At 55.4% G+C, this 16,701-nt stretch overlaps 2 protein-coding genes across 3 annotated transcripts in view; both read left to right on the top strand.

Moving 5' to 3' along the window:
* TIMP2 (TIMP metallopeptidase inhibitor 2) overlaps positions 1 to 16,701 on the top strand; it is a 49,502-nt gene that overhangs the window by 18,170 nt on the left and 14,631 nt on the right. For both annotated transcript variants that reach the window (XM_014863442.3, XM_070483743.1), the window contains exon 2: positions 16,548 to 16,648. In XM_014863442.3, coding sequence (XP_014718928.1) covers positions 16,548 to 16,648 — 101 coding nt within the window. The remainder of the gene's footprint in view (positions 1 to 16,547; positions 16,649 to 16,701) is intronic.
* Positions 180 to 4,051, top strand: CEP295NL (CEP295 N-terminal like). Its single transcript, XM_070483742.1, has one exon. It carries the CDS (start codon positions 2,173 to 2,175, stop codon positions 3,859 to 3,861), a length of 1,689 nt encoding a protein of 562 aa, XP_070339843.1. The 5' UTR covers positions 180 to 2,172; the 3' UTR covers positions 3,862 to 4,051.

The following is a 16,701-nucleotide window of genomic DNA, read 5'->3' as shown; positions in this document are numbered from 1 at the left end:
CATGTGGTAAATTGTCTTCACCGTTTTAACACAGACCGCCAAACCGTTCTCCGAGACCGCTCACCATTTTGCATTCCCACCAGCAGGGCGTGAGGCCTCCAGTCACTCCACATCCTCACCAACGCTTGTCATGGTCAGTCTTGAATTGTAGCCGTTCTAGTGGATGTGAAGTAGTGTCTCACAGCTGCAATTTGCATTCCCCGATGACTATTGAGGTTTGACGTCTTTTTTGGGCTTTATTAGCCATACTGTGTCTGTCTTTGGTGAAGTGTCTATTTCAGTCTTTTGCCCATTTTTAAATGGGATTATTTGTCATCTTCCCATTGAGTTGCCAGGGTTGGCAACATGATCCGGATTCAGGTCTTAACGTTGGCGGTACGAGGCGCAGGTATTCTCTTATTAGTGATGTCTTTTGAACATTGCAAAGGTTTTTAATGTCCATGATGCCAAGTTTATGAACTTCTTTTATTGCTTGTGCTTTTGGTGTTGTATCTAAGAAATCTTTGCCTAACCCAAGGTCATGAAGGTACACTTCCGTTTCCTTCTAAGCATCTAGTTTTAGACCTTACATTAGGGTTGATGATCCATTTCGAGTTAATTTTTATACGTGGTATATAATTTCATACATGGTGAGATAAGGATCTAAACTCATCTTTTTTGCACGTGGAATATACAGCTGTCCAGCACCGTTTGGTGGGGGGACAAACAAGCAAACGAACGATTCCCTCCCCCATTGGATTGCTGTGGCACCTTTGTCGAAAATCTCAGTTGTTGTGTCTCATGCCCCCAACTTTCTCTCTCTCTCTCCTCTTGCTCATCATGGTAGTCGGCAGACTGGTAGAATGTAATGTTAGCCGCTATTCTGAGTATATAACTGCACGATCAAATTTACAAAAGCCGGCGGCAGTGTGACCAGCCAAGGTTAGTCAAAGGCACTGTGGTCTATCTGAGAGGCAGAGGCCTGTCTCTGCCAGTCACCAGCTGTGTGATCTGGGTCAAATTTCTTAATTGCTCCCTGCCTCAGTTTCTCCACCTGTGAACCAGGGGTGATAACAGCTCCTCACCTCAAAGGTTACTGTAAAAAAGCTGAGTGAATACGTGTGGAGGGCCTGGAGGGGAGCCTGTGCATTGACGTTAGCTGTTCCATAGACCCGGGGGTGTTTAGCCTGGCTCCACACAGACTGAAATGGAAGAAGGGTTGTGGCAGGTGAGGGGCAGTCCATACACACTGCAGCTGCCCAGGGAGCAGCTCCCTTAACCCACACATCTGGCTGTTGTTGACATCAGCGGCAAGTGGCAACAGACGTGACTCCGTAGTCTTAGTGTAAAGGCACCTCCTTCCCCAGGAAGGCCCGGCAAAGCACATGTCCCTTCCTGATGCTAGAGGCGGCCTCTGATAATTACACGAGAAAAGAGTTGGGAATCATGAAAAAAGAAATACCATCAGCTTACCACCCTCTCTTATTGGTGCACACACACACACACACACTTGCCTGCATACACTCATGCACACACCCCTCCCCCTGCAACCCTTGCCACACACCCCTGCCTCGCAGGCTCCTCCTCCTCCACCCCTTCCTCCTTTCGTTTATAAGTAGCTAAGTCATTTGCATCCTTCCGCTTCCACCTGAAGCCTAGCATGTCTCCTGGGCTGGGGGTTCTCGGCTGCAGCACTGTTGACAGTGGGGCTGGACCACTCTGTTGTGGGGGCCGTCCTGTGCACTCCAGGATGTTTAGCAGCATCACTGGCCTCTACTCACTAGATGCCAGTAGCACCATCTCCCTCCAGTGTGACAATAAAAAATGTCTCTGAACATTGCCACGTGTCCCCTGGGAAACAAAACCACACCCTGTTGAAAACAGCTGCCCTACAGGATACTGTTAAAGGTGAGCAGGACGGAAATCAGGAGACAGAATGGGCCCTCGCAGGGGGCTGGCGGGGGGGAGGGCGGAGGGACACGTTGTAGAACTTACCCCACATTAAGAGCCCTGTGTGCCTTGTCTCCAGGGGCTTGCTCACTCTCCTCGGAACACTCCCGGGCAGTGCGTGTGTCCTGCCCTTGTAGGCTTGACGTGGAACAGCCGTGGCTGCTCAGCCCCGGGTGCCCTTGAACCTGCGCTCCTGGCTCACACCACCTTCCCTCTGAAGCCGTGTCTGCAAAGGTCTCCAGGATGAAAAGAAACACACAGAGCGCCGCTCAGCCGAGTCCTAGTCCTGACGGCGAAGCCTTGCTTTTGAGGCGGAAGCACAGATTGCTACAAGTCAGAGAAAAAGGAGACCTTGCTCTGCAGAGAAGACAAGATCTCAAGTGGTGGAAAAGTCAGCAGCTCCAGCGCTTGGCCGAGGAGTTGGGGGCAGAGTGGGAGGGGGTCCCCAGCCGGCAAGTCCGAGGCCTGGAAAGGCTGTATTTAGGGCATCTCTTAGGTCTGGGAGGAGGGCAGACCAAGGATCGTGGACTCCACCTGGAGCTGCTGGCCCAGCGAGGAGCAGCCTCGCCGCCAAGGGCCGGGGACAGGCACAGAGCGGCCGTCAGAGAAGAGAAGAGTCGCAGAGAAGAGCTGATGAGACAGCAGCCCTGCCACAGCAGGCCCCCGAGGAAAGCAGTGGGCGTGGAGAAGCAGGGAACCACCAAGGCCATGGGCCTGACTCATCCGCCCCCGAGCCCCCCAGGGAAGCATAAGGGGGAACGAGCACCGCCAACCAAGACCAGCGGTGGCCGCCGTGCCGTGGACCCTCGAGTGAGCCGAGGCCTGGATGTGGAAACGCTCTTGGCTGTGGCTGGAGAGACCAAGCACCTGGAGGACAGGGAGAAAGACGTCTCCCGAGAGGGGAGGAGGCAGCTGGGGAAGGGGACGGCTCGTCTCCTTCAAGACCTTCGAGACAGCTCCGTGACTGAGAGCCCCGAGGGCAGAGCGGGCGACCTGGAACAGTGGTGGCCGCCCGGCTCGCCCCGCGGACCGGGAGCCGCACCACAGGCCGCCCGGTGCGAGTGCCGTGAGAAGAGCAGGTGGAAGCGAGAGCTTGAGTTTGCCTTTGAAGAGTTATTTAACACAAACAGGAAGCTGAAAAAACACCTGAGCTTGTACCTTGAACCCAGGCCCGGGGTGGGTCAGCACCCCAGGGAAGAACAGGGCTTCTCGGAGATGCAGGGACAGAGAGGGGAGACCCAGAGAGAGAAGAAAAGCATCCACGCAGAAACGGAAATGGTGCCTGCCGGGGACTCCGTGAGTCCAGCAGAGGTGGACGCCCACCACACATCATCCAAAACCAATTTGGAAAAGTTATTAAGCAAGCTTGAGAACCAAAAATACCGTCTAATGGCCAAGCCCGCATTTAAGAGTGAGAGTAGACTATCGTCTTCCGAGGCAGGAACACCCGGCAGTGAAGCGAGGCCGCTCCCGTGCACCACAGGACCCAGACAAGAAGCGCCCAGACCGGACACACTGGTGGAGGGCTCCCTAGAAGGCCAGGCAGGCAGGGTTGGCTTGGTGGCGTCACGGCAAAAGCAGAAACTGGAGATGGAGCAGACAAGACAAAAGCAGCTGGAATTGCTTGAACCCACTGGACTCCCAAAGATGAGCTTGGAAGCTCACTCCCAGGCCGTCCTAGAAGATGAGAGACGGGCGCAGGCACGAGCTTGTCTGGCTTGTCTGAAGTCTCACTCCTCTCGAGACCAGGAGGAGGAAGGAGGGGATGAGCCCGGTGCCACTTCCGCCTTGGCCGCCAGCACCGCTGACGACGACAGGCACAGTCAGATGATCCGTGGCCTTGAACAGCAAATTTTAGAGCAGAACCAGTCGCACAAGCAGTTTCTTGAAGAAGCCAGGAAGCGCTTGCAAGAGTTTCAGAGAATATGTTAAAAGGGAGAGTCCCACCCGTGATAAATACATCGCTGATGCCCGGGCGTTATGCCGGAAGTGGTCTCTGAGTCTGTGAGATGTGTCTTTGCGACTTTGGCTCGGAAACCAGTCGGCCTTTTAAAATGGGTCATCCATCGTCCTGCCATCCTTTGGGCCAAGTTCCTCTGCAGGAATTGTACTATTCTCTAATCTTGCCTTTAAAACTAAGTCCTATTTAGGAAGGCTTCTTAGCACAAAAACAGGAGCCCACGTGGGGCGCAGTAAGTGCGTCTGGCCAGCGTAGCACAAAGGGTGTCCCTGAGCCAAGCTGTTTTCATGTGCCACGAGCACAGATGGAAACTCCAGGTAAATTAAGCACTTCAGATGTTTTAGCCAGAAAAACACTAGACTTTCGGGGCATCCAAGGTCAGACAGGCACAATGTCAAAAGAGACGTCGCTTGTTGCTCAGCCGCCAGCTGAGACGCTAATGGAGAGATTTAGTGAAAACCTCTCCTGGTCTTTCAAACCAACAAAACCAACATCATCTAATAGGACATCGCTTAGTAATGTTCTTGTCGCTTTAATATTAGAAAGCAGGAGGGAGAGAGAGAAAGTGTTTCCTGGCAACCCAGTGCCAAGAGGTGACTCCCTCAGGGGCTGGCACTGGTGGGGGGACCTGGGTGTCTGGTCAGTTTCCTGCCCCCCACCTTTACCTCTGACTTGGCAGCCACGGATAGCCTACACTGGGTGGAGTTTTATCTGCCAATTGCATACTTAGGGACTGGGAGAGGGGTGGACAAACTTTTTTCTGCAAAAGAGCCAGGTAGTACATACTTCAGGCTTTGCCAGCCATATGGTCTCTGTGGCAACTTCTCACCCCTGCCATTGCCACTCAAAGGCAGCTGCAGATGATACACATATGAATGGGCGCGGCCAAGTCCAAGACTTTATTTACAAAAATAGGTGGGGGCTGGATTTGGCCCTCCAGCCATAGTTAGATGACCCCTCAACTAGCATATCAAGGAGGTGGTTCCTGCCTCCCGCTCTCCCTCTCTTCCAAGGACTCCGGTGCACTGAGTTGGATCACCCATCTTCGGTCATGACCCATTTGTATCATTGGTCCATGAATGGCCTATTTTATCTTAGAGATATATATATATTTTTTTTTCTTTACAGATTGGCACCTGGGCTAACAACTGTTGCCAATCATTTTTTTTTTTCCTGCTTTATCTCCCCAACCCCCCCCTGTACACAGTTGTATATCTTAGTTGCAGGTCCTTCTAGTTGCGGGATGTGGGACGCCGCCTCAACGTGGCCTGACGAGCGGCGCCATGTCCGCGCTCAGGATCCGAACCCTGGGCTGCCGCAGCGGAGCGCCCGAACTTAACCACTTGGCCACGGAGCCGGCCCCTCTTAGATATATTTTTTAAACAAAATAATGAACAACTGTAAGCCCACCATTCAGACCCAAGATCTGGGATAGTTACTGAAAACCAGCTTCTGTCTGGCTGCTTCCCCTTTCTGTACCCTATTCCTCCTTAGCTCTGTGCCTGCTGAACTTGGGGGCCGTCCCTACTTTTCATATATTTCTCTCTCTCTATATATATATATATACATGCACGCACACACAATACACTATATTTAATTTACTTGAGTTTGAACTTTATAAAAAAGCCTTTACACCATGTGTGGTCTTTTGGAAGCTTTTTTTGGATTCAGCAGATTTAATTCCTCCGTGTCACACATAGGTGTCATTTGTTCATTTTTGCTGCAGCATCATATCATTGTGTGACTATCTGGGCCTCCTTTCCAGGATCAAAGCTGCTTCTCTGTTTTATGCCTGTTCCCAAAAAGAGGACTACCTCCCTAAGGCATTTGGATCAAAAGGCCAGGCGTCAAAAAGTGCTTTTGGAAAGTTTGAACACCAAGTGGGATGTCAGCATGGGAACGGTCCTATTCCTCTTTTTCTTTCCCGTTTTCACCGTTTTTGATTTTGCCCTGGAAAGGGTTGACCTGATCTTATGCTATTTTCCCTTGACAAATACTGAGTGACAGACGCTGTCCCAGTTACTGGACGTGAACAGTAGACGACACACCTGGGAATCGCAGGGCTCTTGTTCCAGTGGAGGATGCTGGTAGCGAGTCAACGTGCCGTGGCAGACGGCGATGGTGGCATGCCCTGGAGACGTTGGGTGACACCCAGTTACGTGTGCCTGAGAAACCTGAGCCAGGCTTCCCTGGAGAGCATGGAGCTCACAGAACCCCCAAGATGCCATTTGTATGGGGCGGTAACATCAGCCACGGGTCTTTTTGGTTTTGTTTTTACATTGTCAGTAGCTTGGGTGAGGAACCTCCTACCATCTCACGTCTTCATCGTGTGGGTCTCCATTGTCTGTCTGTGGCTTTTCCACTTGGGATGCAGAGAATGTTTGCTCTCAGCCAGGTTTCCTCCTGACATCTGCTTCTGGAATGTCATGGGTCAGGCTGCAAAGCAACTCAACAATTTGATGCAAGCCCAACGTGATTAAGAAAGCAGTCCTGTGGCCCGGAGGGCGTTGCCACTCCCAGGCCACGTGAGGATTATGGGGGGAGGGGCCCTGGGTTTTCAATGATGCCCAGCATTGCGTGTCAGGAGGAGACCACCTGGAGAGCTCCTGTCTGCCGCTGAAGGGTCACCTTGGTTGGGGAGGGTGCAGAGGGTGCTAAGGGATCACCATGTTTAAAGTGGTGGCCACGATGGGACCCAAACACTGAGTGATGAAGTCGTCCTGACTCGGCCTAGAGGCCACTGTCTGGCGAGTGGACCAGCCTGCCTTTGAGTGGTTATTTTTGTTTCCACTTTCAGAGGTAGCGTTTGTGGCCCATGTGCTCAGTGAGGGATGGCCCCTTCTTGGCTACGCTTGAGCTAAAGTAAGTGTGGGGGGTGGGCAGCGAGACATGGCGGAGGTGACTCATCTCTGCCTGCATGGTCACACCTACACTGTCCCCTGGCAGCAGGACGAGACACTGTGCCCTTTCCCACCTGTGTTGCAGAAGGCTAAAGGGGGATGGGGCACTTCTTTGCCCAGGCCAGCGATATGGGAAATAGCCTTCCAGGACCCCCCCCCCCCAAAAAAGGTGGCCCTCCAATGATTCCCTATGGAGAGGTCATGGGTAACTTCCCTCTCGAAGTGGTATCCAGAGGGCAGGCTGGGGGCCCAGCAGACCCTGTCTTCTTGTTTACGTTGATGCAGCTGGACTGGAGTGCACTAGGACAGTGCCATCTGGAAGGGCATGGGGCTTCTGGAACGTTCCCAAGAGATTCTGCCAGGTGGCAGTGAAGACCCCTGACATCGTGGCTGTGTGTACCTTCAGCCTCCGAAAGCACTTCTTGGGTCCTCCCCAGGGGTCCTCCCTCCCTCCTTCCCCCATGGGTTCCCCTGCTCTGAATACTGTGTCTTCTGGAGTTTTCCACTGGTTTTGTGCTTCTGCCCCCACACTTGGAGGCAGCCTCCCAGTTCCCGTCTCAGTCTGCATTTATTAGAACGGTCATCGTCTGGTCACTTCTTTGCAGCCCTGTCTGTCTTTCTCCCCACCCAGACCTCAGGGACTCAGTAAGACCTCTGTGGCCAACCTGCTGATGGATAGGTCCCCCGTGTGCCTACGGGGCGTGCGGGTGGAGCAGCAGCACTGGTTGTGCGTGCTGCCGAGGTCCCCTGTCCATAGGGCAGGTGCAGGCCCACAGTGTCTGACAGATGCCAGGATAAGAGCAGTTCACCCCATGACGGCCTGGCCCGCTCCTGCACTTGCTGGAACGGTGGGCATCCTTGGTTTTGGATGTGGCCACACCTTCCATGCATGCTGCTCAGAGGGCCCTCACAGCTGTCCCCTCCCCCAGAAGTTGGGTGCATGGCCATAGTGTGTGAGATAACATCCAGAACCTCAGAAATGTAAACTAATGGGGAAAACAAGATTTGTAAAGTTGGGAGGACAGGGGACCCATTCTGACCTGCAGTAGTTCTTTCAATGAACGGAAAGTGGCCCCGGAGATGGGAAAGGCGTCTTGCGTCTGCCCTCCTCCCTCTGTCATGCCGTGGAGGGTTTATGTAGAAGGGCAGCCTTCTTCACAGGTCCTGTAATGCCCAGGACATGTCCCAGGCTGGCACAGAGGGCTGCATTGACTGCACACCACCACACGCTACCAGCTCCAAGGGGCAGGTGGGCTGTAACTTGGGGTCTTATTTGCAAGGCTAACGAGAAAGAGGAGGGGGGCGTGAACTGCCCAGCACACCCGCTTGGGTTCTCTCCACGTAGGAAGCTGGGTGTGTGGGCCCTGGGATTCCAGCCTACATCCCTCTTTCGGTCCCGTGAGAAATGCAGTGGGTTGGGGTCAGCCCGCAGACTGCATGCCTCAGAGTCCCACGCAAGGGCCACTGCTGCTGTGCTGTCTGTGCTGACGGGCCTGAGCCATGAGCCCAGCCCGCATGTGTTTGCTCCTGAAAATGAGGCAGCCTGGAGAGGAGCAGAGACCTGCCCGTGGTCACAGCCCACCAGCCAGTGTGAGGACAGGACCCTCGTCTGCTGCCCTCACTTCTGAGCTGTCCTGGCCTCTGCGTGCCCCTCTCAGCCTGTGAGTGGGGAGGGATCGCAGGGGGCGGCCAGGGGCTCCCTCAGCACCTCTCCAGGCTCCCTCTTCCTCTGCCCTGCCCCACTCCTGTTCCTGCCCCCCAGCTCCGGGCTTCAGGCTTGGGGTTTGCAGTTTGCAGGGCTGAGCTTGGCTCCTCCTCAGGGGCTTGGCGGAGAAAGTGCAGAGCAGCAGTTCCCTCCACAAAGCCGCACTGTTCTCAGCAAATCCTCCCAGGATCGGGATGCATTTTTTTCAAATGATTCAGCAGCACGTGAATGGGAAGGGCTGAGCCCAAGGCTTCGGGAACCATGACCAAGGCCTCTGGCATGAGATCCCGCTGGGCCCACAGGGAGGGGGGAGGAGGGAGGAAGGGTGGCGGGGCTTGAGTCGGGGGTCCTGGGGTGGAGGAGGGCAGCTTGGAGGCTGGGCACCAGTGCTGTAGCTTCTCCCTGCACAGCTCAAGCTCTCGGAGATGTTGTTTTCTTCATGCTCCCAAGGGGAGCCACAGCGAATGGACAGGAAACAGAGATGGGAGAGCTGGTCTCCATGGAGACGGGGCTTCCAGCGGACAACAGCTCACGAGTATGTGCTCGAGTCTTGAACAGCACTGGGCAGGGCTGGCAAATCCCCAGGGACCAGGCTCATGGGCGGCACGGCCTGGGGTGGGGGCTGTGCCCCATCGGTCTCCCTGCCCCGCCCTGAGCCTCCCACAGAACACATCTGCTCTGAGCAGTTGTCATTCCAGGCATTTCTAACCCTGGCCTGAGTCACACTGGCCAAGTCTTGCCCTCTCCCTGGACAGCCCCAGCCCTGCCCCAGAGCTAGGGACATCTCTTGGCTCCTGGGGATGGGGAGGTTTGGAGGGACCTGAGGGCGCGTCTTGTCTCTCACAGCTGCCGCAGGGACAGAAGCAGCCCTTGGTTCCCTCCCAGCACTACAGGGCTGTTTTTAATTACTAAATGACAGCCCCCACCTTTTTTTTTTTTCTCATTTCCGTAAAAGGAGCGAACTTGGAGGAGTCTGCTCCACTACCGACTGAAAGAGGCCAGGCGCTGAGGCCAGGGAAGGCAGAGCTGAGGGTTTGGGAAGAGCCCCCACAACCTTGTCCACCCAGGGGCACCTTGGAAGGTGGAGGTTGGGCGGACAGTGAGGCCAAAGGGGCAGGCGGGGCTGGGCACGCCCACAGACATCCAGGCGCCGAGCCAGTGCTGATACCATGCATTCCTTGTGACATCTCCCAGGTTGCTCAACCGCACCTCGTTCCCCCGTGCAGCTCTGTAGGGAGGGGCGTGGCCTCCATACCTGGGGCGTCAGAGCGAGTCTGCAGTCGTCCGTGTGAGCATGATCCCCTTTCTAGACCACCATCTGCCCGCACCTGCCCCTCCAGCTGGTGAGGTCGGCGCACCTGCTAAAGAAGCAGATGCAGTCCCATTGGAGAGATTCAAAACCGTCTTTATCCTGCCCCCCAAAGCCCACTGAGATGGTTTAGTTCCGTGCAAGCCCTTAGGGATCCTGCAGTAGTCGCAGGCAGGGCCCTGAAAAATAGCATCTTGTTGCAGCTTTCCTGGGGCAGAGCCATAGGCTATGTCGGGTGTAGACGTGGGTATAGACACATGCTGGGCATGTCTCAGGGGTAGACACAGGAAGTTGGGCACCCCCTTACTTTCCTGACTCTGACCTTGAGGGTTAATGGGTGGCTGGGATGGAGGCACTCTGGGTCCACCCTCATCCCGGGCTTTGGACAAGTTCATCAAAACCCAAAGGTCAGGGGGCCTTGGCTAGGTCGACCAGCCATCTGGTGTCACTGAGTCCACTTGAAAGGGACAAGAAGCTCTCATCCCAAGTGGCAGCCGCAGGCTGTAGTTGCAGGCATTAGCGAGCACTTTGCTAAGATCTGTGATGTGTGGGTGTAAATGTCTAAACTCGGGCGCCCCCTTTTTTGGAGAGCATAGACAAAAGCTGGAACCCTATGGCCCTCCCCAAGTGCCCCAGGGGGCAAGTGCCCCTGGAGAGCCCGTCAATCCTTGCCCGGCCTGCAGTAGGTGGGGGCTGGCTTTCCTCTGAAATGATTGGTATGTAATTCTACCTGGAGACGAGGAAATGGACCTATGACCCGTGGAGGACGTTTGCCGCTCAGCTGCAGCCACTCCCTCTGCATCTAAGAAATGTCCTTCTCTGCCGCCAGCCCCTGTAACCGCTCGTAGCCACCTGCAGCAGCTGCTGCTGCTCTCACACCAATGCCCATGGTGCTCCCATTGCAGTCACAGCAGTACAGCAGCCCCACCCACTCTTTTTTTTTTTTTTTTTCCTTTGCCAATCTTCCTTTATTTTTTATAGGTCTGCACCTGGGATCCAAACCTGTGAACCCTAGGCCACTGAAGCAGAGCACGCGAACTTAACCTCTATGCCACTGGGCCGGCCCCTCACCCACTCTTGATTGGGGCCAGTAGGGTCTTTGGCAAATGTGCTAGCGGGTCGAAGGCCCTCACTTCCCCTCTCCCCAGTGAATGGCATTGGGACTTGTGCCCCCAATTGGCTGAACTAACTGGGTGTTTTCCATAGGGCCCTGAGCCAGATGCAAGAGCAGAGTGGCACTGTCTCTGCTATTGCCCGTCCCCCCCGGGTGCCCCTCCCAAGCCCGAGCTGGAGGCTGCAGTAGGTGGGCTGGGCTGGGAGGGGACAGTGGCCTCTGCTGACACTGCCACTGCCAGCCACCCCTGCCCGTCTGAGTCAGTACACACGTAAGGCTCAGATGATCCAGGGCTGGATTTTGACCTTGTATTTAGGTGGATGTTTTTCCGCATCCTGGAGATTCCCGCACCTCTTCCTGGCAGATGGGTGATTTTTTTCCTAAGCCAGAAGCTCTGCTCAGCAGGCGCTGGGGGCTCGGGACTTAGAGTGTGTTGCGTGCATTGGGATGAGGCCGTGAATATCTCAAAGTCACATTTCACGATCCACAGACTTACCTGTGCTCCGGAGTTGGAGCCCATGCCCGGGCAGAGTGGGCTCAATGGGGAAGGTCCTATAGGATGTATTCATATACAGTCACGCGTCACGTGAGGACAGGGATATGTTCTGAGAAATGCGTCATTAGGTGATTTCCTTGTCGTGTGAACGTCACAGAGTGGATTTGCACAAACCTAGATGGTACAGCCTGCTACACACCTAGGCTGTGTGGTACTCATCTTAGGGTACCACCATTGTATATGCGGTCCCTCATTGACTGAAACGTCATGATGTATATGGCATATGGGATTCCTCAGAGGGGCAGTTGGACCCATGACAAGGTAATAAAGATAATTCAATAAGTGTGAGATAAATGAACGTCTCAGAGGCAGTTCTCTGTCGGGGTCTGGCTCTCCCGGGTATGTGCATGAACACAGTAGGGCTCAGAAGATGTTGGTGAGGTGTGAGAGGGGACTTGAACCTCGGCCTGGGCTGATGGAGCATGTTGCACCTCGACGCTGGCCCAGGCCACGTCGTGTGCTGGGGACACCTAGAGTTTCCCGAAAGCCCCCTCAGTGTCCCCTCCCCCCAGGATAGCAGCGGGACAGTCTGGCCTCCACTGGCTTTCCCTGGGTGGTTGTCAGCCCTCCCAGTCTGAACGCAGCCTGTGTTCTTTGGATCATTGTCCGCGACCTTGACTTTCCACCCGCCGAGTTCTTTTCCATCCCAAATCTGGCTGGGTGTCCTAGGGATTGTTTTTGCAGGCTCCTCGCAGGGGGAAGTGACATCATGTGGTGTCCGCAGCCCGAGGGGTGGGGGCGGGGACTCTGTGGTTGCGTGTGCTTTGAATTAAAGTCCACGGTTGTGCATTCCAGTAGCCAACATCTGGCGGTGAATGCATCAGCCAATGTATCACCCTTGATCTCAAACCCAGATGTTGTGTTAACGGCAGAAGGGAAAGAAGGAAAAACAATCTGAGCAGCCTGGGGAGAGGCCATCACTTTTGGGCGCAAAGCAGTTAGAACAAGAATCTTTATAACGACTCTCCCTCCTGCCTCTGCCTCTGGCTCCTGCTGCTAGGGGCAGGGTGGTGGAGCAGAGTGGCCCCCTCCCGGCGGGGATGGAACAGGACTGGGCTGAGGCCCCACCCCAGGGCCAAACAGCAGGCCCAGCATAGAGTAGGTGTTCAATAAACGTGTGCGTACCGGGATTTTAGTTTCTTCCCAGATTCTTTGGGTCTCTTTGCTTTTCCCCAGCCCTCTTGTTTCACTGGCTGGCGACTCAGAGAGGGCCACCCCTCCCTTGGAGTCGCCTCCATTCTGCAGCTCAGGGTGATGCCCATCGCCTTGGGTGCAGGAAGCGCGTTCCTGGAGAGCTCTCCCTGCCTCCTCCCTCCCCACCACTGGCAGCTGGAAACAGTGTGCTTCCGTTTTCCTGTCCCTCCTGTGTCTTTGAGCCCAGGTTGGATGCTTCTTGAGAGCAAGGGCTGCTGCTGAAGATGCTTGCACACTTGACTCCTCTCTCCCTTTGGGCAACAGGAGGGGGATCCGTGCTTTTGGGGTTTGCACTTGAAAGGCAGCCCAACCCCGAGCTCCGAGTTTGGCGTGTAAGACAGTCCCCACTCTGGCCGGGTGCCAGGGCAGAAGGCTGAGGGTCTGAACATCTGCCTCCAGAGCTGGCTGGATCTGCTGTGATGCCGCCCCAGCCCGCCCTCCTGTGCAGCCCATCCGTCCTGTTTCCCCCCAGGTCTCCTGCCTTCGGCTTGCCTGTGGGATCCTCTCGCAGTGATGAGTTAATTTGCCAAAGCTTTGCGCACGCCCTCCCCCCGCAGAGTGCTGAGCCCAGGCGGTGACTGCCGCCCTGAGTGGGTCAGCGGTGTCGGTCCTCACATCTGAGTGGGCAGGTGTGTGCCCAGCATTTCTCCTTCATGCCCAGAGGGTGTTGATGTTTTGGGGAAGGTTTTCATAGACCTGGTGCTTCCCTGCCTCTCTTGATTCCCACTTTCTTTCCTTCCCATTATCTCTCATTTTGTAAAGTGGGGAAGAGCTTCCCTCCAGAATTCAGAGAGACCCCAAAGAATCTGAGTTCTTGTCCTGCATGGACGAGCCCAGTTGGAGATCCTCCCGGCCTCCCGGCTCCCTGGCCCCACTTCCCTGCAAGCCACTGGCGGCCTTGGTGCCAGTTACTGTTCTGATCCGAACCCCACAAGTCCAGCCTGGACCCTGGATTCAACGAGTGTCTTCTTTCCGGACAGTTTTAAAAAGGACAGCGTGTGGTCTGTAGTCCCAGAGCAAAGCAGACGCATCGGGAAGCTGCCGCAGACCCAGGTTCTAGGGTCCACGCTGACCAGGACGGGAGCTGTGGACCGAGCAGTGACGGGGTGCAGCGCTCCAGCCCCATCCCTCGGGGCCGGGCAAGTTTGTGCCGTGCTTCTCCGCGGCTGCCTTTCATCTGTCGGCCTGAACTAGACCTGGTGCATCAGGTGCCAGGCGCTGCATGTCACATACGCCCCCCCGGCTGTTAGTCCTCCCCACACCTGACAGTGTGCAGGTGCCGCTGGTGTATCTCCATTTTGAACGGGAGTGGCTGTCTCACCGAGGCCAGGGGACTTCCTGAGACCACAGTGGGTAGGGGGCTAAAGCAGGATGTAGCCCCCGGTCTGCCCCTTTCAAATGAGAACTCAGATGGCCTGGGAGCCTTAGGTGCTTTTGTAAGAGAAAAATGAGTGGACCTTAATGCGTGGAATGCAATGGAAGCTTCTGGAATCCTGTTTGGGAGTAGTTTCTGCTTATTTTCTGATTGCCAGTGGCGTGTTTATGGAGCGCCTGTTGTGCATTAAGCATTGTGCAGAGTCGTGGACCTCTGAAAAGCAGGTCCAGAAAGCATGCAGAATTGAGTGTGCCGTGGTAAAACCCAGCAGCGTTCCTCCTTCTAGAACTGTTGTCTGCTGTAGATGTTCCTGGTCCGTTTCATATCATGAGCTGAGGTCGATACTGCAGAAGAGCAGGCTTATGACAGGCTGATCTGGCATGTTTACTGCCTGGCGTAAACACCTCTGTGCAGCATTGCAATCAGGTGTAGATTAGGCAGGTAGTAAAGGGACCAAGTCAGTCCTCGTGTGGTGACCAGCCCAGGTGTCTCAGGTGCAGCCCAGTTCCATCTGGCAAACACTTAGCACCGACTGTCCTGTGGTTAGAATGTAGCCTCTGCCTGTTCGAGGCTCCCAGGGCCGTGCGCAAACAGGTGTCCAGGCATTTACGGCAGAATGGACGAGAGATGCAGAGTGTACCAAGCGCTATAGGAGGACAAGATTTCCCAGAGCAAGACGGGAAATGGTTATTTTAGCTGGGTCTTGAAGAATGAATAGAAGGTCTCCAGGCAGGGAGGGGAAGATGGCATTTGGGGCAGAAGGAACTTGCCTGTCTAGAGGTGGGGGCACTCCTGGCAGGTTCAGGTTCAGGGCAGGATCATGGACTGGCAGAATAGCAGAGCAGGGGCGGCTGACGCAGCTGGAATAGCCACTGGCTGGCACCAGGTTGCAAAGGGTCTCCTCTTTTAGACGAGGGTAGCGGGCGACCAAGGAGGATGTTTGAGCTAGAAGGTGTGTGACTATAAGAAGACAGCTCGTGCTGGGGGGAAGATGGGTAACGGGTGGGAGGAGACACTGGAAACAGGTTGACCTGCTACCAAAGGTAAGGCCCTTTGTTCTGGGGTGGCCCAGCGGGTGGCATTTCCTAGATGTGGCTTTGCAGGTTGGGGCCTAGCTTAGCCTGGGAAACAGGAACCTGTGGCTTTGGCCAGTCATGACTCAGCTCCAACAGAAGGAGAAATAAGAAAGCTGTTTGGGCCTGGGTGGGGCGGTGGGGCTGTGGTGTGGGGCTCTGGTGCCAGGCTGGGATTCAGAGACATTCCTGGGGTCCAGGGGGATGGGCACCCATGGGAGATCCACATGCCTGGGCCTCCCTACTCTGTGGGAGAAGACAGCCCTGGCCAGGGCTCTCTAAGATTTGAGCTGTCCCTCGGCATGGAGGTGGGAGCTCCTGTGGGCCTGGCGCTGTCTGCTCCTTTTTTCTCCATTTTGCTCATGTTCACACTAACATGATGCTCACCCAGAGTGACCCTGCACAGCTGAGTTTGGGAGGGCAAAGCTTTTAAAGCCATTAAAAGAGGCCATGCCACCAGCTGATGAGTCTCAAAATGGCAAAAGGGAGGGCTGTGCCCAAGTGATGACGTGAACTGCTGATCTGTGCCTCAGGCAGGTCACGGGCTGGAGCCGAGTCCTACTTAATTGCTAGTAGGGAGCCCTGCGGTGCATGGCCCTCGAGCAGCCTCAGGCTCCAGAGAACATTCTGGAACCTTCTCAGTGCGACCTCTTCCCCTCTCCTTCATCTTGCATCACCATCTGGGCTTGTCTTCCTTTCTGTTCGCCCTCCTCCCTCGGCATCTGTCCCTGAGGTTGGCCGCCCATGCCCTGGGGCGTTTCCTCACCCAATTTGCCACGCTTTGGGTTAAAGCACTGTGACCTTCCCCCTTGCACCCCCGAGAGAATGTGTGTTATTGCACTGAATCCTCCACAGGACGTTGTCCAGGCACGCTTTTAGGACAGATTAGGAGGGCGTCAGGGTCAACCTTTTAGATCTAAGAGCCCCAAACCTAAATATGATGGGGCCTCTTTAAGGCGGGTAACTACCCTCTGCCTTCAGCCTGAAAGCCTGTTTGCCAGCAGGCCCTGGATGGAGGGCAGTGCTGGGCATCTCCCCATCCTCAGCCCCACGGTCAGGACGGCAGGCCGGTCCCGGTTCACTCCTCTGCTTCCCCATCCACCAGTACGTACACACTGGAGCCGGGGGGGAAAGCCCCAAAGCAGTGCAGCTTGACACCAGCAGAGAGCTCTGTTCAAATCAGTGACTCCTCTGAACCCCCGCATCCTGAGGGACTAGAGCACCTGCTCTTGGCCCGTCCGCAGAGGATTCCTGGGGAAGAATCCTGGAACTTGGAGGCGTCTCAGAGCTTTACTTCCTGGTCATCCCCTTCGGCCTGTGTGGGCTCTGTTGCCGCCGTGTGGGTGGCTGGATCGCCTTGCCCCTCGCCCCCTCCTCGGAGCCAGGACGGTCTCGCAGGGACGCTGCTCACCTCTGTGTGTTTGTTTTGCAGTGATCAGGGCCAAAGCGGTCAGTGAGAAGGAGGTGGACTCTGGGAACGACATCTACGGCAACCCCATCAAGCGGATTCAGTATGAGATCAAGCAGATAAAGGTAACAGTGGCTGTTGCTGGGCGGCTCCGTGGGGCAGAGCTGTGGGAGGGTTG

The sequence above is a fragment of the Equus asinus genome, chromosome 13, assembly GCF_041296235.1.
Source record: "Equus asinus isolate D_3611 breed Donkey chromosome 13, EquAss-T2T_v2, whole genome shotgun sequence".
NCBI lineage: Eukaryota > Metazoa > Chordata > Mammalia > Perissodactyla > Equidae > Equus > Equus asinus.
This window is presented reverse-complemented; position numbering and strand designations above follow the sequence as displayed.